The sequence below is a fragment of the Rhipicephalus sanguineus genome, chromosome 5, assembly GCF_013339695.2.
Source record: "Rhipicephalus sanguineus isolate Rsan-2018 chromosome 5, BIME_Rsan_1.4, whole genome shotgun sequence".
NCBI classification, from domain to species: domain Eukaryota; kingdom Metazoa; phylum Arthropoda; class Arachnida; order Ixodida; family Ixodidae; genus Rhipicephalus; species Rhipicephalus sanguineus.
Window position 1 is genome coordinate 12,898,812 of NC_051180.1, and position 22,570 is coordinate 12,921,381.

The following is a 22,570-nucleotide window of genomic DNA, read 5'->3' on the forward strand; positions in this document are numbered from 1 at the left end:
TTGTTAACTGTACTTTTACACATTATGCACAGTTCAACAGTGTGCAGTCATTTGAAGATCCGAGAGTGCTATAGCAAAGAATTTCAGCTCTAATATGCAGTCAGAACTTGCATTCATATGAAGTAGTGCACAAAACTGCACAATATGCACCATCGTAAAATGTAGATTGTAACCATGAACTTTCCTTAAATCATGGTATGCAAGAATAATCAGCAATTGTAGTAATAAATAATGAAATTTTAAAATGCTAATAGACAATTTACCTACAGTAGTCTGTCGACTCATGGTAATGATCCAGTCCTAGTACCAGTTTCACCACAAAATGTTGTGCAACTTGGTACTATTTTTGCTGTTTTTTGAGCCAAATTAAAGTTGCATCCTGCCTGAACTGCAAAAAGCATGTTTGACTCCATGACTATATGTCTTGCTTTCATTTCCACCAAAAGATTGTGACACATATTGGGCAGTTATTGGTCCCATTAAAATTTGTTCCGAGCACACACCTTTTATGTGATGCATATGCACTTTATAAGCAATTTACCTTTAGATTGGCAAACCCCACATGTTTAAATCGGTGACTTTTTCTGCAACTTTGTTGTTGCCGATATAGTTTTTAATAAACTTGCTCAATGTAAGTACCCTTATATGGTGACCAGATTCACATACATTATGATGAACCACTGCCAGGCAGCTCTAAGCACACTTTGTCCTATGGGTGGCAGGGTCACAAACTGTCAATACACGAAAAATTCAAATTTCTTAGGCTTTTATTTTGATCTGTAGAAGGATCACTATAGCAGCATAAATAGTAGTACAAGTCTTGTGACAGCATGTCTCAACTTTTGGGTGCAGCTGCAGCAGCTTGAGCAGCAAAAGTTGCCTGGATCTTCTTGTCCATGGTTTCAACAATGGCTGCAAGGTACAGAAAACACAGACTGATGATACTTAGAAATACGAGCGCGTAACTTATACAGGGACTTGGGAAGACAAGGACAAGCGCATAAGTTACGCGCTCGTATTTCTACGTATCGTGAATCGCCAACTCGCCCAATCAGCCATTTTAACATAGACTGATGGTCGTGAAATCAAGTCATAATTTTACAGTGAACAAGCTTGCAATATTTTACGCATCTAAATTGCATATTAGTGTTGCATTATAAACTGCATGGCTATTTGGAGCCAAGCTACTGCAACAGTTTTTTCAACAATCCATAAAGATCTCCATAAGGATGGATAAAATTCATTTTCTGTGAAAAAAATCTGTATTTCAAGCTTTATAAACATTTAAAAGTGTCGCAGCAGCTCTGCTAAAATTAATTACACTTAGGAACTGAATTTTTTTCATTAAACACACTAAATTACTTCATTTGTATTCATTGCTAAACTTATCTATATCAGGCCTGTCAAATGTGGAAACTCAATATTAGAAAAGCTTGCAGGTCAAAATAATTTGCGCTGTTTATTAAACGGTACGTGGTAGACATTTTCACATACCTTCTCGAAGTGCCACCTTCTCCTGAGCAACTTTCTGTATTTTTTCCATTTGGTCTGTGATATACTTGACTCGTCGCTTAAAATAGTCCTTCGATGCACTGACGTCCTGAAACGCAGTTACACGAGATGAAATTGTATAACAAAGTGTTTTAACACAAGGTTCCAAAATTTCCTAAATGGACATAATGAACAGCGAAAGCTGAGAAGTGAACTCAAACTGCAGTATTAGCTTGGCCAGTGAGCACTGTTGTATTAGAAGAATCGCTCTTTTACTTAATTCTGGAAAATTAAGTGGTACTAAAAAACAAGGACAGTTAGGAATCATACAATTCATATCTGCCTTGGCATTGCTCAGTTTGCCGGTATGTTGTACCTAAGTGTTTCAATGCTTTGAAGCACTCCGATTATACCAACTAGAACGAATGAGTGCCTTGATTTTACAAAATGCAGTGTACGTAGGGGCTTTCACTGCATGTAAGGAAGGATTAGTTTGCAAAAGAAAAGCAAGCAATTTTATGCGGTTTTGGTTCACAGCTGCACTACATCGCCAGACATATGGCATTCATAACTCACCTTTTCCACATAGTAGCCAGTTCCAATGTCAACAGTGACTTTGTTGACATCCACGAGTCTACCAGGTACATACATCTGAACAATTACAAGTTATGGAAAGCTTGGTACAGGATGTGTTGATACTGCTTACCTGCCAGCGTTCCTAAATTTTTCATAAGGTTTGCAAACTCGGGCTCATTTTTACTGTATCTACTACATTTCAACAAGCTTTATAAAAACAAATTCTGTTCATGATAAGTCTTTCGCTCGTTGGTTTGTGAACATAGTAGCGAATTTTGTCAGTGGGAAAGGACACCAGAAAGTCTGCTTCAGGCAAGTACCAGCTCCCTAAGCAGATAAATTTGGTGACAAAATTATTGGAAAAAGTCACTGATAAATTTGAGCTGTGCTGAGGTTCGACCTTTGTGATGCAGCATACATGATGATGTGAAGCACTTGAGCAGGAGAGGTCAAAAGAGCAGCATGGGCGTCCGGAGGGAGTGCAAGGGGGGGCAGCTGTCCCCACTTGGAATTTTGTATAATAATTTTCTATGCAGTAGCAATAAGCTACACAGCTTGATTAGCACACTCCAGTCCCGCATATCCGCGTGAAGCATCATTCAGGATTACCAGCCAACTTTGCACGTTACATACTGCTCTGGACTAATCTTGCCGGTCATGTCACGGCAATGCAACAAAAGCTAGCTATGCTGTATGCCCCCTCCCCCACCCTCTGCTGATTTTCCGGGGGCACCCCCCCGGAAAAAGTTCTACGGACGCCCTTGAAGAGCAGAGCACAACACGAGCGACATCAAGGATACGGAGCTTGTCAAAGGCACAAGGATGTCTTTTCCTTCGCACGAGGGTTTCAGCATATCCAGGCATCCTTCTGATTCCTGGAACTTCGTCTGTGCAGCTTTAAGCTGCTGCAACGAGGTACTGAAGAAATCGAGTTCCTGTAAGGGGTGAGCGAACATACACATTAATACAGAAGAACAGTGTCGACAAACAAGGCAGTAGACAAGACGGGTGTGTTATGCGGCCAAACAAAAGCTTTTCACCTTACCGAACACCATACGGTTACGAGATCGTTAAAGTATAAATACCTTTGTCTTTATTCATACCAGGCACTGCTAAGAGCAAGATACGCGTAGAAATACAACTTATTCGATAGCAAGGTTCACGAGCGAGGTCGAGTACTGGGCTAGTTGGTACGGTTCCATTGTAGATTGAAGCAGCGCAAACAACTAAGACGAAGGTTAGACAGCTTGTTGTGTCCGTCTTCCGTCTTTGTTGCTTGAGCTGCTTCAATTTAGAAACGGCTTATGTGGACTTTTCGGCGACGGCTGAACTAGTTAGCTGGCAACGCGAAGTAGTCGGGAAACGTCCGTCCTGTCAACTTCACGGTGAGTGTCCGTTTTTCACACGGTGACAATGTCGCACAGGACATTTAATCTAGATCCAACATTCGTTAAAAGGAGCAATTTCCTGCCCTTTAAAACGCTATTTCTAGTGGTGTCCGTCCTCAAAGAATCCACCACGCCTCTTGTACTTTGTCTACACACTGTACAGCTTCAACTCATCACCTGTTCAATATGCTGTTTCAACTGTGCGAGGGCTCCGATGTCAAGCATGGAGATCGAAAGCACGTTTTGTTTGTCTCCAGACATTGCTTACGCGTGGGCAGTCACCGCACTAAACCAACTAAACGCCAACACCACACGCAATGACCAAGTATGCACGGTCCCCGTGCTAGGCTCGTATACGGCTATTAATGTGAAAGTTTGTGGCTTATGTTGGCTTCGACTGTTTCCAATTGAACTGAAACTTAATAGTTGTATTACTTTAGTATATTCTAGCCACTGTACTTTAGGTTGCTACACAAATGGTTGCTTAGATTTAAGTGTTTATCAATATATTGCTAAATGTTTTCTTGTTTGTTTGAAGTTTCGAGTTTAGTAGGAACCATCGAGCCATCCTCCTCGGCACGGGTTGTTTTGGTTCAGTGCGGGTGGGTTCAAAACGACGTGCTTTCGCCTTCCTCGTTGTGAACTAATGCTCGTGCTAAGATTTACGGCGATAGTATTCTGTGTCGTCATTACTGGTTTACTGTCGTTGCTCGTCTCTGCTACGGACCCGTATTCTACATGTTCTGGTGCAAAGCCGTCACAACCGTGTTCAGCTTCTGTGTCCAAAAAGACGCTGCCACGGTACGTTTTGCGTCACTGTGATTGCTTGTCTGCAAACGTTTTCGATTCATGCTGACACGCTGTTTGGTCAGTCGGGCAAATTAGTCCACGGACTTCGAATGCGCGAAGCAGAAATGCGCGAAAGCAGACTACACGCGGAAGGCGATGCACGCGCCAACAGACTCGAAACTGAAAGTATTAGCCAAATTTAAGGTATATTTTACACTACCGGTAAAAAGAAAAAGCGCAAGCACGTGTTTCAGAACATCTTCGTACGTACGCTAGTAACTGGAACACAAAGCAAGAAGAAAAATAGTAATATATCTGCTTGGTTTTCTTATACAGGCATTTTTTTTCGAGCATGACGCGTGTTAAAAGCTTTTCAAGCATAAAAGCGTCGATACTGCTGTAAAAAAGTTGAGATTTGAGTAACCTCCCAGAGCAATCAACGCAAGGTTTACGATTAGGGCACCCTATATGTAGCATTTCATTAATTTTGGCCATTGGCAGGGGCAGTGGCGTACAACTTGTTCGCGAGTGAGAAGGGGGTGGGGGGCAGTCTTGGGCAGTAACTAGTGACTAGTAACGCGTTACCGGTAACTAGTTACTTTTTTCAGTAACTTGTAACTGTAACTAGTTACTTTTAAGTTAGAGGAACTTGTAACTGTAACACTGTTACTTTTTTAGCAGTAACTGTAATGGAAAATACCGTTACAGTTACTTCTGTCTTTATGGAAAATTATCCAACAGCAACATTTTTTCGAACTTTCTTCTTTACCATATATCCTCTCCACCCCTCAACTTTCCAGAATAGGGCTCAACTCGCAGTTTAGGAGAGGAGGTGACTAAGCGTATTATCTTCCCTGCAGAATACCGAGTTTGGAGGTCTGTCATTAACGCAACATGTAAATCAATCGTGGTTCAACTGAACAGCCTGCTAAGTTCGCGTCCGTTTTTTTTTTCAGCATATATATCCTTTTCGTCACTTGAGCATCTAGCTATGTTCTTGGTGTACAGGTGGAGGAGCATTAGGATGCCATGTTTATAGTCTCCTTTGTCTGAGGCTCCGAGCTAATCGTGTTTGACAGGTGGCTAGAAAACAGCAGAACGCGAAACGGCTAAGGCCAGAAATTCCATGAACTAGTGAAGCGATATTTTAAAACTTCTTTGTAACTGGTTGTAAAATGTTTACTCCGACTTATTGCAACAATTATTAACAAAATGACAGACGTTTCACCCCCAGTGAAGGTGGCATCCTAAAAAAGAAAAAAAAATGAGCCGAGGTCAACCAGTCCACTAGTCACACATGTCCTTGTAAATGTCCAGTGGGGGGCCGCGGCTGTTTTTGCAAGCCGCGGTGAATGAACCACGATTCCAGGAGTTGCTTTTCCCCCACCTTCGTTCACAAACCGGCGTCGTCGCATTGTTTAGGTCAAAGCTATGACCTGTCATCCAGCAGTGCTCAACAAGCTCAGTCTTAGAACGCGTTGCATGGGTTGCTTTAGCGACATTCCTCTTGAGTTCTTTAGGCCTCGTTGATCATTTCCTGCCCGTTTCGCCGATCCCCGCATCGCACTTTTAGATACCGCCATGATCATCCGCAGGTGTGCAGTCTTAGGATTTCGTGAACACACGCTGTCATGTTCCAAGGTATAATAACGGGACTTAAAAACGGTTTGTATGCCCAGCGGACCGGAAGCTCTCCGAACAGAGTCTGACACACCTTAAACATATGGAGAAGACGCAATGGACGTCGTAACCACTCGTGATGCACTCCCCGCTGCTCTTCGCATGCGCTTCTGGGTATAGTTAATAAACGTCTTAGGATATACGCCGTCGTTCCAGTACATCAACCACGTTTTCCACTTCAAGTAAGAGGCGTTCAAAGTGATTGCTGGTGTTGGGCCCCTTTTATGTTTCCTTCGTCTAGGGTTTTACGACGTGCAACCCTTATTAAATAAATTCTATAATTTGATTTGTGATCTATTATTTTATAAAGTAACGGAAAAGTAACGACGTTACTTTTGCACAGTAACTGTAACTGTAACAAGTTACTTTCGGAAACTCTGTAACTGTAACTGTAACAGAGTTACTTTTTTGGCTTAGGTAACTGTAACTGTAACACTGTTACTTTTTACTGGTAACGTGCCCATGACTGGTGGGGGGTAGGTCTCCCTCATTCTGTAGGCCGTGTATGTATGCTTGTATGCAGTGCTGGGCAGTATCGAAGATACATGTATCTTAGATACTATCTTAGATACTCTTTGGGTATCTTGTATCTGTATCGCGATACGTCTCGAAAAACAGGTATCTGTATCTGTATTTCCGATACATTCGATAATATATCGTGTATCTTAAGATACAAGATACTGCTGTCGCAACACAACCGTGCGAGACAATAATCGCTGGCCCAACTCCGCTCCTCAAAATGGTCCTGGCGTCACTATGCCATCTAAATAAAACTAAAGGCAGTGATGAAATTTTCTTTCCGCCAGTGCCCTCCAGTGAGGGCAGAATATGAGGTCTGCGCGTCCGCATTGGTGGAGCAGAGTCACGTGCCAGCGCTCACGCAGTCTCGACAGTAACAAGCGCGCGGACGTCTACGCCCATCCCAAGTACCTTATGTTTTCTCGATGTTTCTTTGTTTTTAGTTGCGCCCATGCCATGACACTTGCTCTTAACCACTGTCCTACGCCGCGTTCTCCAATGCGTGCGGCGTCTATCGCGCAAATTCTGACGTTGCTACAGTGTCGTTATTGAAGATTCTCTTGCGTCTTGCTTCGTAACAAAATCTGACGCCTGCAAGGATGGGTTTGCTTTGCGTCTCGTGGCTTTTACATATTAACGATTTGAACGATCTCGTGGATGTAAGTTTGACTTACATGCAATGAATTAAGTTATATGCAAATAAGATTTTAACAACTTTAGCATTACTGATACTGATGCTAGATATAATAGAGCGAGCGTTATCTTGGCCTACCGTACTTTTTTTCCTGCTGTCGTTATTCAAAAAATTTATAAAATCATAATTCGAATGTTAGCACAAGTGCTTTCTTAGCTGTCCTTTTGCATCCCATACATTGCCTAAGTCTCTGTGCTGTTTTTTACGGTCTAGTCACTGCAGTATATCTTTTGTAACGGACTACCAAAATAAGATATCTGCTTTATTCTTTTGAATGTCTGCAATATTTCTACTACTGTTTACACATTTACACGTTGCCAAGGGGATTTTGAAAACAGATATATATTTATGTGGGCGCGCCTTGAGTATACAGTACAAAACATTCTGCTTACCGCTTAGTAAAATAGCGAAATTGAGTTTGCGTTATAAAAAAAAGGAAATTATTAGGAGCCATCTTAAAGATGTTAGGAAGGGGCTTCGAAAAAGGCTGTTATACCGAACGCTCTGTTTTTCTGGTAAGCGTCCTCACGATCCGTTTCAGGCAATTTTCCATAGGCACTGAATTTGCCATTGTCTCACCTTAACAGGTGAGTTGACGACATTTCATGCTTAATTGTCATAGCTATTAAGGGCGCCGTCTGTATCGTCTTTCTGTACTCACTCAGTGTGAATGTTTGATACGGAACCGCCTCTCTGTTTTACCTATATTTGTTTTCCTGTTTTAGGCCTTCCTGAATTTTTTAGTACTACTAATCGCCACGTAATCAGAACTTATAAGTGGAAGTAGCGCGAATAGTGGCGGTATCCAGCGACGCTTTGTGCAACTATACAATACGTATATATATATATGAGACGTTTCTGGGTTGCACATGTTCTCTCCTTGAAGAAATATGGTTGAAAGATTGTACTTTAGTGAGTATATCAACGAAGAATCATTTACGCCAGCAGAAAAGTACAATATGAAAATTCATTGCAGCTTATGTCCTCTACGTATACACCAGGTGTCTCAAGCTCACCGTAAAGCGAGCGGACCGCAGTCACTAAATGCAGTCCCGCAAGAGCCAGGGCAGTAAAGTGAAGGTTGAAAGGGGGGGGGGGGGGGCAGGAGTAGCTTGAAGAAGATGACAGCTAACGCTGCCATTTGAAAGGAACCTTTCCCATATCTCATATATAGGTCATTTCTGAAAGGAATTTGGACTCAGGGTTCGAGAAACATCGATACAGTTACAGAATGACTGAAATCTGGACGCGGATTCTGAAATATCGAGATTTTGTTAATAATAACGATAATAATATCTGTGGTTTAACGTCCCAGCACCATTAGATGATTACGAGGGACGTGGGGGTGGTGGTGATGTTGCAGCAGGCGGGGTTAGCCTGGCCTGCATGGCCGGCAATTTGGACCATCTGGTGCGCTTTAACGTGCACCTACATCGCACACTACGCGTTCGCCTTCGTCGAAATGCAACCGCTGCGCCCGGGGTCGAACCGAGTTTTTGTTCCACGGTTATGTTTCAACACATGGTGACCACATGTCCTCAAGAAAAGAATGCTTGAGACCGGTCATGTCATTGTAGCTCATGTACATACTTATTAAGAAAATAAAAACAAATGGGAGGAAGACGGTGCTTGAGACCCCTGGTGTACACGATGCGTCAAGAAAAAAGATTCGCTACCAGCGTTGTTGCTGCTGTACACCTGTCCAGTGCTCCGGTATTGCGCCAACGCTCTTTTACGGACAAGGCAAAAGTCTACGCCGGTATTTGTGCCATCGTGCGAAGGCTTCTTATTGAAGTTCTTGTGATTAGATGGCAACCCGTTAGCTGGTCAGCAAGCAGATCAGCGACTCCCATCAACTGCAAAATTTACAAGCAAGAAGCGCTGCAGCGAAGTGTATAAACAGCTGTCCTGTTAAGAAGCTAAAACAAACTCCAATAAGTTGTTTCGGAAGGAAACTAATGTAATTTGAGCAAGAAGGGCAAAATTTTGAGATACTAACACACATTTCACTCATTTTTTAATTTTTTTTAATTTTCTTTTTTTCCCGAACTACTGAGGAATGGAACCTGATACCTTTTCATCATCCGGACTCACCAGAATAAATTCATAATTACGTTCTCACTATTTCCTAAACAACATTTTCATATTAGAGCTGTTTGTTTGCTTGTCTTCCTTCGTTTGAGATTTTCAATTGTCCTTGTACGTGTGTTTCCTATGCTGTACATTGCCCCTCCTGCTTGGGCCACATGCCAACAGTATGATGTAAATAAATAAGTGAAACGAAATGGGTCAATCTTAAGAAATTATCAAGCAGACGTTTTTCTGCATAGGCGTTTGCTGCTACATTATATGGACTTATAAAAACAAATTTGCGAATGTATCGAAGTATCTTAAGATACAATTGCCAAGTATCGTATCGAATACAATTCTTGTGGCAGTATCTTGTATCTGTATCTCAAATACTTCTTGCCTGAGTATCTTGTATCGTATCGCGATACAATTTCAAAGTATCTTTGCCCAGCCCTGCTTGTATGTATACACACACACACACACACACACACACACACACACACGCACGCACGCACGCGCACACACACACACACACACACACACACACACACACACACACACACACACACACACACACACACACACACAGGTAGCGAGAGAGAGAGAGAACTTCATCGCACTCACTTATATACAGAGAGAGCATTTGTTTAGCAGTGTTTAATAACAGTATAGAAAAAGTACAATCAGTTTTACATAGCGTACACTGGGTGCACCATTCATAGGCGTGTTATGCACATAATAGTATGAAGGGCAACACTTTTTATACATTTACCACACAACTTTATGCATGAACACAATTATATTGATGGCGGTCTTGCTAGTATATTACAGATTTGTATCATTCAATAAAATTTCATATACGTCTAAAAGCTGCCCACTAATAATTGCGTTGTAATGTTTGTGGCTATGACTGCACCTTTCCTTTTCCATAATTAGTACTACACATTCTTGCATATACTCAGGTTGGCATATACTATATATTGCCTTGTTTGCTCCTAGTCGAAATAGTGTTTCTAGCATATTATTATTATTATGATTACTATTAGTATATTATTAGTATTATCAGTGGCGTAAATCCAGAAAAGTTACTAGGGGGGACACACCTCGTGCGATGGCGGCCATTTGTTTTTACAAAAATGTTTTATTTTTATTATATCAAAATTAAAATCATTCTTTCAAATGAAATAAAAAAACGTTAGTTTTTAGCGTAACTATAGCATATTTCCAGCTCCCTCATTGAAGCTCCCCCATCCTTTTTGCCAGTGTAGGGTAGCGTAGGCCGGTTAACATCCCTCTTCTTCTCCTGTTCCTTCCTTCCTTCCTGGCCATTTCATTCGATTTAAGCCATGAAAGGCAAATGCTAGCACTTTTTTGTGTGTGACAACGCGTAAAGCTACAGCTTTTCATTCTCCATTCCCCATCGTGTAAACCTGTTAGAAAAGGCCTCCCACGGTTTGCCCCAGGAGACTTTCTTGTAAAACAATTTTATCTGCAATGGCAATTTTTATTAAAATAACACAATCATAGTCGAGCGATCGCATTTATACTTCATCGTGAATGGCTCCCAACAAATCGTCGACGTAAGTAAAGGTAGATTATCGGGGATCCTTTATTATCTATGTCAAACTTCAGCGTAATAAACATTTGAGGCACGTCTGAAGTAACCGTAGCCCGTGCTGCAGCATTCCAGAAAGCTCATGCTCTACAGTACTTTATGAAACGACAAGGAGCTTTCACTTTTGCATTTCGTTTCTGTTTATTGGAAGGGTTTTTGGTTTTACGGAAGGTGCGCAATCCTTAATTCAAATCCAACTATGACGTTCAAGAAATTCAAATATGACGTCTGAAAGATAGATCTCAAGGATGGACACTTGCAAGGGGTGTCCCCCTCAGCCTGAACACAAGGGATGTCAGGACCCCCCTGACCCCCTCATGATTTACGCCACTGATTATTATATTACTGTTCTTGTTAACTCGTCAACCCCAAGTTTTATTTTTAAAAAGTAAGAATTCGTGGTGTTAGGGCTGTAGTGTAACCTTTATACTTATCATATTTATATTTGCGTCATTGCTTGGAGAGCCCTCCGGCCTCTCCAAGTAAATGCACATGTGTAAACGGCGTAAGTACATATTTTCTTTGAGAAAATAGGGGCGACTGTGACGTTAAATACCCCGCATTGTTTCCTTCCGCATTGGTCATTAGCTGTTTATGATCGGTCAAAATTTTCTGGGTCACACACACAGCACCTGCTCGTAATGCGATGCAACAAATGACGTGAAAATGATTTATCGTGTATTGACCACTCATGCACAACTACGTAAAAAATAGGGGAATACACTATTTTTAATACGGCATATTTTTGGCCATTGGTTCTTTGCCATTCATCAAAAAGTTTCGGTGCGCCATAAAATCGCCTGCTTGTTACGTGGTTACCCGCCCCGGTGGTCTAGTGGTTACGGTGCTCGACTGCTGACCCAAAGGTTGTGGGGCTGAATTCCGGAATTCCGGCTGCGGTGGCTGCATTTTCGCTGGAGACGAAAATGCTTGAGGCCCGTGTGCTTTAGGTTTAGGTGCACATTAAAGAATCCCAGGTGGTCGAAATTTCTGGAACCCTCAACTACGGCTTCCTTCATAATCATATCATGGTTTTGGGACGTAAAACCCTAACACTTATTATTATTGCCTGTTACGCGATGTCACAAACTTTGAAATCGCCTGCTTGTTACGCAATGTCATAAATGACTTGTGCACACTAAACAGCATATTACTATGCTGAACAATGCCTAAAATTTTTTTGGAATAGCCGTACAATGTCTCATTCTGAATGTAGTACTTATAGCAGCTGGTGAGATGAATTCACAAGTATAATAAATATTTCAGTTGTAGTATAACGATGTTGAGCTGTTTCTGCCCGTATACAACTCTGTGAATTCATCCTTGCTGAGAAAGGAAGAGAGAGAAATAAACAGCACTCCGCATGTGTACTTCTTTGCCGTCTGTGTTCTTGTGCTGTACAAGTCAATTCAAGATGAATCAGACCAACTAGTCCGGCTGTCAGTTAAGTCTCCTTAGTCCAGAAAACCATTCAGTCCAGAAAACATTGACCATTTCCCTGGTTTGGTAGATCAAGTTGTGGGGCAAGCTTGAAAGCTGGGCATCCCAATGTGTGAGTCTACTTTCTAATTTGTCGGTTTGTTGCAAGCCGCCGCGATCACTACAAGGTACCATATGGTAAGCAAGGCGAAGCAGGTTAATCGGACACCAAATCGGAACTTTTTTAGCTCGACCTAACTAAAACACTCGGCACTTCTGCACACTCATCGACTCATGGCAGCTTGGATGTAGAGCAGCGGTGATGCTATTCTTTTTAGATTAAAGAAAATGAATGTCCTGAAACAGGAGGAGCGTTTGATCGATCCATAAAACGTTTACTGATTCCCGCCCGTATTCGCGTCGTCGATGATGTAAGTTTCAGGCTTGGCAGAGCAGGATCAAAGCATGACAGTGCGTTAGAACGTTATAGAGCCCCTGCTCAGCGGTAGCCTTCTTTGCAGTGCTGCAGAGTGCAAGATGCGAAAGCGTTGCATAGGTGGCCTGTACCACAGAAAGCCTACAGTGTGTGGTCGTGAGACACGGAAGACAGTGTTCACAACAGAAGTGTAGCACAAATTTTACTGTATAATTACTTGATTGATGTGTTGAAGGAAAACTTCTCAGTTGTTGGTTTCCCAGTGTGCAACTGACAGTGACTACTGCCGCAAGTGGGGGGGCTTCGCCCCCCTAACTTTTCTCAACGAGGGGTCTGGCGCCCCCCTTGCCCCTCCCCCCCGTGTAGATACGCCTATGGTCAGGGGTACCTAAAAGCATACACATACTCAAACCATGTCTATTGGTACAATGTCTATTGGTACGTCATGAGACTCAATCAATCTGTTCCTTAGGCAGTAGTGGTGTGGCAGTGCTGCATAACTTGTAGACACACTGTCTAGGAACATGAACATTCTCAGTTCTGAGAAACAAAACAGCACATGTACTGTTTGTCACCTTCCATTATGTCTGTGTAGTGCTGCCACAAATAAATGTTCACAAAGCACAGTACAATCTCAGTAAACAGTGGTTGCTTAAGTGGAACTACTGTTATATTTGTATAGTGCTAGAGAAGTTTTGTTTATCAGTACCAAAATTTTCAGAACTCTCTGTAAACGGAAACCGCATAAGCGAGCTCTAAAAGACTTTTTGCAAAAGAGGGGCAACCTAAAATATATTCTTGGGGAACCTGTCTTATATCCTGACAGCCACCTTCACTGAACAGTGACTAAGATTCCTTGCACAACTTCATGTTATTTGGTCACTACTTGGAGCATAAGAGCTATGGTATTTCTTTTAATACGTCACCAGTGTCTCCTTGAAACAGAAACTAGCAAACCTAGTCCATCCAGTAGCCATCAGCTGTTCCCCATGCTACAGGACAAACTGGCAGCTATATTCACTTGATGCTTAACACACCTGGCTGTGTGTGTATGATAGCTAGCGCTACACATATTGTTCAACATAAATAGAACTCCGCTTAATCAGAACACGTTTTTTCTGTCTATTAAGGTTCCCTTTAATAAAATTCTATTGTAGCTCAGTTTTTGTTCTAATGCAGTCCTTGAGCTAGCTAAGAAACACAGGAGGTGCAGCGTCACTTTTACACGTACAATGTGAGCTAGATGCCCAGTCCTCTCTGAAGTGATTGCAATTTGGTTTCTTGTTTCTTGTTGCAGGAAGTATCTGATGCATGATGTCAACCCTGGTGAGGGTTTCAACTTGAGAAGAGATGTCTACATGAGAGTAGCAAGGCTTGTAGCCGCACTTAATACGGATTCGCACCTTGAAGAATGGGTGCTGGTTTTGCCACCATGGGGTCCATTGTACCATTGGCAAAGCAAAGATATAAGTTCGCAAATAAAGATTAGGTGGGAACAATTTTTTGATATAGGAAGCCTAGCAGGCTATGTGCCTGTCATGGAATTCGAAGATTACATCCACAGTAAGTAGGGCTGTATATTCACTTTGAAAGAGTACTGATGTGACAGTTCCCTTTTTTTTTTCATTAAATGAAGCTGTGTGCCTTGAAACCATAGAAAAATAATGACAAACTTCGGGGTTCCCGGAGTACTTTATTACAACGGCTTTTATATGTACCGATATTGCTTTGGTTTCACAAGAGATGTATATGTAATGATGTTGTGGTGTAGAAAGTGGTCAAATGGGAGTAGAACATCACAACATCTTGGCACTTGCTTTAGCTCGTTCTATTGTCTCTTGGCTACTATTCATCTGCTATGCTGCTCATTGTGTAGCCCAATGCCGCAGCATGTCGGTGCACTGAATGACCAAGCAGCTGACAGTGTAATTGCGCTGAGGAGCCCCAATTTCTCAAGATCGCTACATTAGCTTTCATTGTGACCACGGCAAAATGCACACCATGCACAGCATGGCTTCAGAGGTGAAAAAGGAGTCTATTCACATCACTGAAATCTGATGTGGCTGTCTTGTGGTACCAAGAAACCACTGTTACATAAACACACATTGCGGCACTACCAAAAGCTCAGCACATTGAGGGATCGACGTTACAAGGGACGAAAGAAAGTTCCTGTGTATTGCAAGAGAAGCGTACGATTAAAACGGCACAATTGACAGCTTTTGTCAACAGGTGCTACTGCATGACCTTCAATCATTGCAATGGGCTGACTGGCGTGCACTTGAGTTGTGATACCCTAAGATTGCCAGCCCTGCTTTAGCTGACAAAAGTTGCCTTTTCTGTGCCTAAAGGTATGTTGTACTATCGCACATCTTGAACTGGTACCATAGCAGCTGGTGTAATTTTGTGTCATTCTCAAGAAAATTTGGTTTTATATTGTAGTTATGATGTCCACAGCCACCTAAAAAAGCAAAAAATTTGCACTCAGACTTTTCACGTCAGTGCTTCTTTAACACATACTCTCTTTTTATCAATACAACTCTCCATATTAAAAGCCTGTTGCATTTTATGCCTTAACATGGCTCATTTGCACTCAGCTGCCCTTCCCTTGCAGGCGTAGGGCGACTTATAGACAAAGTATTCTACCTGCAACATTATCCGAGCACATTTACCTCGTCCAGCTGGGTTGAAAAATACGAAGAGAGTCCATGCCTGGAGGAGACTGGCTACTATGAAGAGAGCGATGGAGAATTCACTGGCTGGTTTTGGAGCTATCATGATGTCGTGAGCAAGGAAGTTTCTTGCCTTTATGTCCAAGGCTCTGGCTCCACATTGAAGCCACTGCTTCAAGAACACTCAAATCACACGTACGTAATATTTACAGGGCTCTCTTATTAACAAACCTTGTCTCACAAGCACAGCAAACGAAGCAAAGACATGGAATATCACACCATTATATTCCTTCCTCTGTTTTTCCATTGCCTTGAATAAGCAAGGTAGAGAGAGTCAGTTAGACTTAAAGCCAGACGGATAATATTATAGCCTCAGCAAGATGCGTATATACGGTTTTTTTACATGCACTCAAAAGGAAACAATCTACAAGTTATGGCACGTGACAGAAAAGATATCATACTTGGGCATGTAAATTACCTCATATAAACTCCCATCACTTTAGCAATCACTCAATAATATGTTGTAACGACGTGAAGTCTGTCTTGCTGATCAGGCAGTTGCTTATACTAATTTTAGTGTTATATATCCACTTCTCTATCCTTTTTTCGAAGAGTGGTTGTGAATATGACATTGGGCATGTAAATATTTTGCATTTTTGAGGTGGTGGCACTGGCTTCAATGCAGCATCCCCTTCCCCTTTTTCTTTTTTTCTCTCTCTCTTTTGCAGTGCCATCATGCTAGATCGTGCTGAAGTTATGCTCCATGATAATTTCGGGGACCCAGTTTATTGGGAGGTTAGCATCTGCTTGTGGCTTTTTGTCTCTGCATGGCCAAATGCACAGTCTGTAATGTGATTTATAATGGCCACCTATTTACTATGAACCCAACTGACAAGAACAGCATTTTATTTTTTGTGGTGATGCATTTTACTTGTTATAAGATAAGTGTAACTATTATTCAGGTCCAGATTAAGAAATAGGGCAGCCTTGTTTATAAGCTGCTTCATGCTCGAATTTTCCTTACAGTCTTTAATCTTTCTCTTCATGCATTATAGTTAGGAAAGGTGAATACCAGTGGTTTTCAAGACGAGATCACATTTGTATCAAATAGCGATAAAATCAGATCAAGTGCCAAATTAATTGCACGAGGAATTAATAGAATTAAACATAAATTTAATGTTGGAATTTGTTGAATAGTTTGCAAGTACACACACTTCACCTTTAAAGGGACACTAAAGGCAAATAACAATTTATGCCAGAGTGAAAGCTCAATGTATGACAACTTCTTAAACGGCAATATTATCAACAGCAGTGCCCTACTTACCGAGAAATTAAGCTGAATGTATCACATGATGAGCACCACGAGTGGGGCAGTTTCGAAGTGATCCCGATGACGTATGAGAGTCTGCCTACAATAAATCACTAGTAATAAAACTAGCAGCAATAAAAAAAGAACCTTCCGTGCATCAAGAGACGTAATAAAATGCTGCTTGTTCGTTTCTGTTTGATTCATGGAAAAAAGAACCTCTTTGGCGTTGCCATGGGGAACGGCACGCGTGGTTCAAAAGTTTCGTTTTCGCCGAACTGCGCTTCATCCGGCACCCTGCTTCACTCACGCGGTCGCGTCTCAGTGGTAGTTTTGGTATTGCGTACTGCCCTGTGTGTTTTGTACGCTCGTGAAAGTCGCTCTGACAGAAAATTCGACAAAATACCGCATGCATGTGATGTTGCCGGATGCCTGAATGATGCATGCCGCCAGTGCATGCCGCCGCGCAGTAAAGGCGGGCAACGTTGGGCATGGCAACAGTGACGTATGAAAGTCTGATTTCACGCGGGTGATTTGAAGTGCTTACGCGATGAGGACCGCTAAAATGTGATTTTATTTCAAAATAAGCACTTCCTTGGCATAAAAGTAGCACTATGAGGTTTCTGTACCGCTATTTCAACAATCAACGTTGACTTAATATTTGCCTTTAGTGTCCCTTTAATATTTAAATTTTTACATACTGGTATTACAACGTTATAAAGTTTTTACCGTGTGACTGGTAATGGGAGTTGTCATAGTTCTGCTTCGATTTAACGTCTGATTTTGTGCAGTAAACAATGTAAAGCATTAAAAGATATTTAGATTTTCATACGTATAGTCACTTGTATTCATCTTGAGGACGTAATGGAGTAGTGATTGTTTGATTTGAAGACCAAATTAAATAGGACAGTATTTGATTCATTTGAATGTTTTGAATATTTGCACATTTCTACTCTACATTAGGCTTTGCAAATGAGCTACATTATGCAGGAAAAGAAAGGGACACGCATGCTAAGTGATAAATACAGTTTGCATATAAACTAGTGGTGGCTCAGTGACTGTGGTGTTCTGCTGCTGAAGGCTGGGTTACTGGTTCAATTTCTGGTCACAGCATGCATTTCAATGGGAACAAAATTAAAAATGCTTGTGTATATAATTCAGTGAATGTTAAAGAACTCAAGGTAGGCAACGTATAATCTAGAGCCTTTGACTATGGTATTTCTCACAACCCACAAAGGAGTTTTGGGACATTAAATTAATTCCTTTTGTGCACTCTCGCCGTTGTTTTAGAGGACAGGTGAGCCTGTATTTTTCAGAGTGGACCTATTGTAAATGCCAGTAGTTATGCTTACATTTATCTTCACAACTGCTACACCTGGTCTCTTAAAAACAGAAAAATGAAAGAGTTGCCTTTGTACTGTAAGAAGCGAATTATTCAGTGGCAACCTCTCAAGCCCTTGCTTAATACAGCGAACGTTGTATTACCTCTGTCTTTCTGTCGCTGTAGCATTGTGCCACTGAGCTTGAGGTCGCAGTCTTGATCCTGGCCACAGCAACCTTGTTTCAACAGGGGTGAAATCCAAGACATTCTTAGATTTAGGCACATCTTAAGTACCACGGGTGGTTGAAATTAATCCAGACTCTCCCACTATAGCGTGCCTCATAACTGTACCATAGATTTGGCACAAACCAACAGAATTCAATTAGTTTATTCTTTAACAATTGCAAGTATGTAATATGAAGGCCACATTCATATGTATTAAATGAAGCAAATGTTTCATTGTGTTGGGAGCCTGAGAAATCTTATTTTACTGCTTGTATGCCTTTACGTGCCAGTTTACGTTGAGATATTGGTGCTAATAATGCTGCCGTGAGTTATATTAACTTTGACATGTGCTGTATTTAATTTTCAGTCTTATATGGGCACTTTCTTTGCTTGTTCATGCATGTACAGATAAGGCGAAGCATGCTCTTCTCCAAGAGACTTCGTGATGTGGCAGACAAGTTTCGCCGAGATAGCCTGAATTCAGACGACAAAAGGGATGGCACAGTGCTTGATGAGGACTGGAAAGTTGTTGCCAATAGTACACGCCATGCCCGAGGTGGCCCATACCTTGCAGTTCATCTCAGGCGCCAGGACTACGTGAAGAGCCGTCCCAAAGATGTCCCTGACCTCAAGTGGGCAGCAGAACAGATTCAAGTGCTGCTTGAGAAGCAAGGCTTGAAGAAGGTGTTTGTTGCAACTGACGCAGGTGATGAAGGTAAGAATCTGGCTGCACTCTTTGGCCACACCCTCAGAGCTTCGTGCTCACTTTTTTCTTTCGCTGTATTCGTTCTCTTGGCCATCCCGTAGCCTTGTGTGACCCTCTGCTTCCCTCCTCACCCGTTTGCCATCCTCTCTACACTCAATGTGGAAGTACCATTCACTTGCAGGGGAAGAGCGTTAATTTATTTTGCACGAAATTATCACTAGTTGGCTGTTGCCTAGCAAATGAGAATTAACTTTTTTTCAAGGCTGGTTTTAGGTAATGTATACATGATGTTGCATTGCTGACATTGCTGAACATTTCATTAGTGCCTGCTGTTGCAATTTCTTGCATTTTTCTCAGAATTCCAGACACTGAAGACATACCTCCCTGAAGCTGTGCGGTTTGAGCCCAGCAAGGAACTTCATAAAGAACTCAAAGATGGTGGGCTAGCAATTGTCGATCAGTGGATAGCAGCACATGCAAGGTAAGCATTGAATTGACTAAGCTGTAGGCTAGGCAAGACGCACAAATTTTTATGTAGTACTTAGTGTAACTTCTTTTTTGGATAGCAAAGCTGAAGGCCAAAGAAATTTGTTTTGTGTAAAACCCATTCTGCTATGACAAACCTTGCATATTCTTTCTTTTTCTTTCTTTTTTCAGGTATTTTGTGGGCAGCTACGAGTCAACATTTTCTTTTCGCATTCAAGAGGAAAGAGAGATAATGAATTTTGACCCTGACACAACATTCAATAGGCTGTGTGGAAATGGACAAAAAACATGCACTCAACCTACCAGATGGAGAATCGCATATCCTGACTGATCATCATTCAAGTAACAGCACGCGGTCTGCGAAGGCCATTGGTCTAAAGCTGCATGCTTCACACAGATGCAAGCGTATAGTTGCACATGTTGCCTAACTTCATTTTTAAAGCAATATTTTTGAATGAGACGCGCCTGCATTAGCATAATGATTGCAAGGGTTGACGCTTGGGCAAGTTGGTGTGGATTCATTTCAAAATGTTAACAGCACATAGAACAATTAAGAAGGGACAGAGGTAAAGGGTGCTGACTTTCAACTAGTTTTATTTCGATAAGAAGTGCATATATACATGGCAAGGGAGAGGGCGCTAGACAAGAAAGAAAGGATGCACAGGTGCTGCCATCGTTGCCTCATAATCTCCAATACAGCGCGCATATCACCACGTGTGCCCTAAAACCCAGCCAGGTAATCAATTTCTTGATTTAGAAGCGCAATAGAGGGAGCACTGACGCACTTATCTCCTAGCTTATTGATGAAATCAGCTTCAATAACTTCGCGAGTTAGCTGATCCCTATGCCTCGCCATCACTTTGCCCTGATTGAAGCAGGGTGTACACCCGCAGTCACGGCAATGAATGCCGATGTGACCCTGGGCCGTATTGAAGACGTTATTGTGGTGTTTGCGCGAGCGGTCATTTAGGCATCTGCCTGTTTGACCAATATAGTCTTGCCCCGACACCTTGCAACGTAGTTTTGAAGCGCAAGTAGGCCGGCTCGAAGACGCCGGGTACCCTAAGGCTTTGCTGACTGCTGTCGCTGAAAAGCTACTAAAGCAGGTTCGGCAAGGAAACGAATGCAAAGAGCGTGAAAACACCAACAAAAAGCGCCTTGTTGTGTTGCCGTACGTGCACAATGTGTCACATTGGCTGAAGAAGATTGGAGCGCACGCCAACTTGCAGGTGGCTTTCTCAGCTCCCGAGAAGCTTCAGAAGTTGTGCAAAATGGTGAACGCTCAGCCCTCACGGGTTCCTGTGTGTTCTCCACAGGACACGTTTCATCTCCTGCACAGTGGGGGTTGTTTATTCAATCCCACTGACGTGTGGAAAAAGCTATATTGGTCAAGCGGGCAGATGCCAAAATGACCGCTTGTGCGAACACCACAATAACATCTTCAATACGGTCCAGGGTCACATCGGCATTCATTGCCGTCACTGCGGCTGTACACTTTGCTTCATTCAGAGTAAAGTGATGGCGAGGCATAGGGATCAGCTAACCTGCGAAGTTATTGAAGCTGATTTGAAAATAAGCTAGGAGATAAGTGCGTCAGTGCTCTCTCTATTGCGCTTCTAAATCAAGAAATTGGTTACCTGGCTGGATTTTAGGGCACACGTGGTGATATGCGCGCTGTATTGGAGATTGTGAGGCAATGCTGGCAGCACCTGTGTATCCTTTCTTTCTTGTCTAGCGCCCTCCCCCTTGCCATGTATATATGCACTTCTTATCGAAATAAAACTAGTTGAAAGTCAGCACTCTTTATCTCTGTTGTCTCGTCCCTTCCTAATCGTTCTATGCGCTGTTAACATTTTGACATAGCATAATGATCTTTACTTAAATAGACGAACAGGGAGGGATGTAGCTTGTTTACCGTGATGTCCTTTAATAGGTTGGACCACACTCGTCTAAGTCTAAAAAGTGAGAATTATTCTCTAAGTGGAAGCACGGGGCTGTGGGAAGTGACAAATCAGAGCTTGGCAATGTGCAGACTACTGGCCAAGTGCTCTGAGGTCCAAGTCACAGAAGAAACAAAATATAAGCTGTGATTTTTTGTACATACTTTGAAGGTGCCGCACAACATTCTCTGTTGCTAACTTGTAGTTGAGGTTTGTGAGTCAAATATTATTGCTTTGCATGCGGCCAGGAACTTAAAATTTCGTGCCTGAAACAGCCAAAGATTCCTTGTTCCGTTTGTTGCAATGTCTTTGCCAGCTGCGAAGCAGGCCCGACTATGCAGCCAGCGGGCACAACAGACATATTGCCCAATTTCATGAAAGGCACGCCAGCAGACGATTTCAGAGGGCATGTGCTGCGTCATGTATTGACTTAGAACAGATTCTGGAGGAAAAAGCTGCCATTATGTTACAGTGCAAACGTTGCCTGCTCCTGAGACGCCTGCTAGACTTGACGGTAGTATTCAGTTTTAGTTGGCCAACCTAAGCCAGCTAACTGTGTACGCTGTGTACATCACTGCATGCAGTGATGTATGTGTAGTGTTGCCCATGCAGCTCGTCCATGCAGGTGGTTGAAACTTTACATGGTTTGGGCATGGTTTTCAGCAGTTACGCACTACCAATAATGTATGACTTATTGGGCTTCTCTAGAGAAATTCACTATACTCGATGGAATCAAAGCTCAAAATAGCGTAGGCCACAGTCGCACGGTGCCTTGACTCGGTGGAGAGAGCATATGAGCCAGAAGGATATAAGGGGGTTTCCAAAGCAGCGGTGAATGTGAGTGAACAGGGCGAGTTAGTTGGAATTTATTGTAACAGCAGCACAGCAGGACATCAACACAGTGAGAACTCACAAATTTGCTTTTATGTAAAAAGGACTGTATCAAATTTTGAAAGTAGGTGATTGCATAGAAAATATACCATCACCGCCAAAATATCCGTGAATAAAGCTTTTTCTGTATGTGGTGTCAACTCTGTTCAACATGTTACTGTTGAGGTAGTCTTAAAGGAAAGACTACTTGTGATAACTCTCATACCGTACTAGGTTCTGTATCCCTCACGTGAGCAAAGGCTGCTGTTAGTAATAAGACGGCAACCATAAGCTGGAATTTAAAATGTTACATGACATGAATGTACTATAGTGAGGAGTAACACTGAAGTTTTATATGAAAGTGAGACGC

The 22,570-nt window shown here is 42.2% G+C and overlaps 2 protein-coding genes across 3 annotated transcripts; one reads left to right on the plus strand and one right to left on the minus strand.

The window, feature by feature from the left end:
* Positions 1 to 752: 752 nt before the first annotated feature.
* Positions 753 to 3,832, minus strand: LOC119393239 (prefoldin subunit 5). The gene is made up of 5 exons (XM_037660152.2): positions 3,633 to 3,832; positions 2,868 to 3,002; positions 2,068 to 2,142; positions 1,495 to 1,600; positions 753 to 912 (listed from the first exon to the last, which is right to left on the minus strand). The coding sequence occupies exons 1-5, from the start codon at positions 3,714 to 3,716 to the stop codon at positions 836 to 838; spliced, it is 477 nt and encodes a 158-aa protein (XP_037516080.1). The 5' UTR covers positions 3,717 to 3,832; the 3' UTR covers positions 753 to 835.
* A 198-nt stretch (positions 3,833 to 4,030) lies between these two features.
* On the plus strand, positions 4,031 to 22,361 carry LOC119393243 (GDP-fucose protein O-fucosyltransferase 2). 2 transcript variants are annotated; one of them, XM_037660160.2, is made up of 7 exons: positions 4,031 to 4,256; positions 13,975 to 14,240; positions 15,289 to 15,541; positions 16,075 to 16,141; positions 18,607 to 18,913; positions 19,262 to 19,385; positions 19,562 to 22,361. In XM_037660160.2, exons 1-7 carry the CDS (start codon positions 4,102 to 4,104, stop codon positions 19,719 to 19,721), a joined length of 1,332 nt encoding a protein of 443 aa, XP_037516088.1. In that variant the 5' UTR covers positions 4,031 to 4,101; the 3' UTR covers positions 19,722 to 22,361. The 2 variants fall into 2 exon arrangements, with proteins under 2 accessions (XP_037516088.1, XP_049272112.1); XM_049416155.1 differs by having other exon boundaries at positions 13,975 to 14,003.
* The last annotated feature ends 209 nt before the right edge of the window (positions 22,362 to 22,570 follow it).

Excerpts from the sequence above, each read along its gene's own strand:
- LOC119393239 (XM_037660152.2), bottom strand. The coding sequence starts at position 3,716 with ATGTCTGGAGACAAACAAAACGTGCTTTCGATCTCCATGCTTGACATC. Across the intron at positions 2,143-2,867 it reads TTGTGCCTTTGACAAGCTCC|ATGTATGTACCTGGTAGACT; the intron begins GTATCCTTGATG and ends GTAATTGTTCAG. Across the intron at positions 1,601-2,067 it reads CTGGCTACTATGTGGAAAAG|GACGTCAGTGCATCGAAGGA; the intron begins GTGAGTTATGAA and ends ACTGCGTTTCAG.
- LOC119393243 (XM_037660160.2), top strand. The coding sequence starts at position 4,102 with ATGCTCGTGCTAAGATTTACGGCGATAGTATTCTGTGTCGTCATTACT. Across the intron at positions 15,542-16,074 it reads CAAGAACACTCAAATCACAC|TGCCATCATGCTAGATCGTG; the intron begins GTACGTAATATT and ends TCTCTTTTGCAG. Across the intron at positions 18,914-19,261 it reads AACTGACGCAGGTGATGAAG|AATTCCAGACACTGAAGACA; the intron begins GTAAGAATCTGG and ends CATTTTTCTCAG.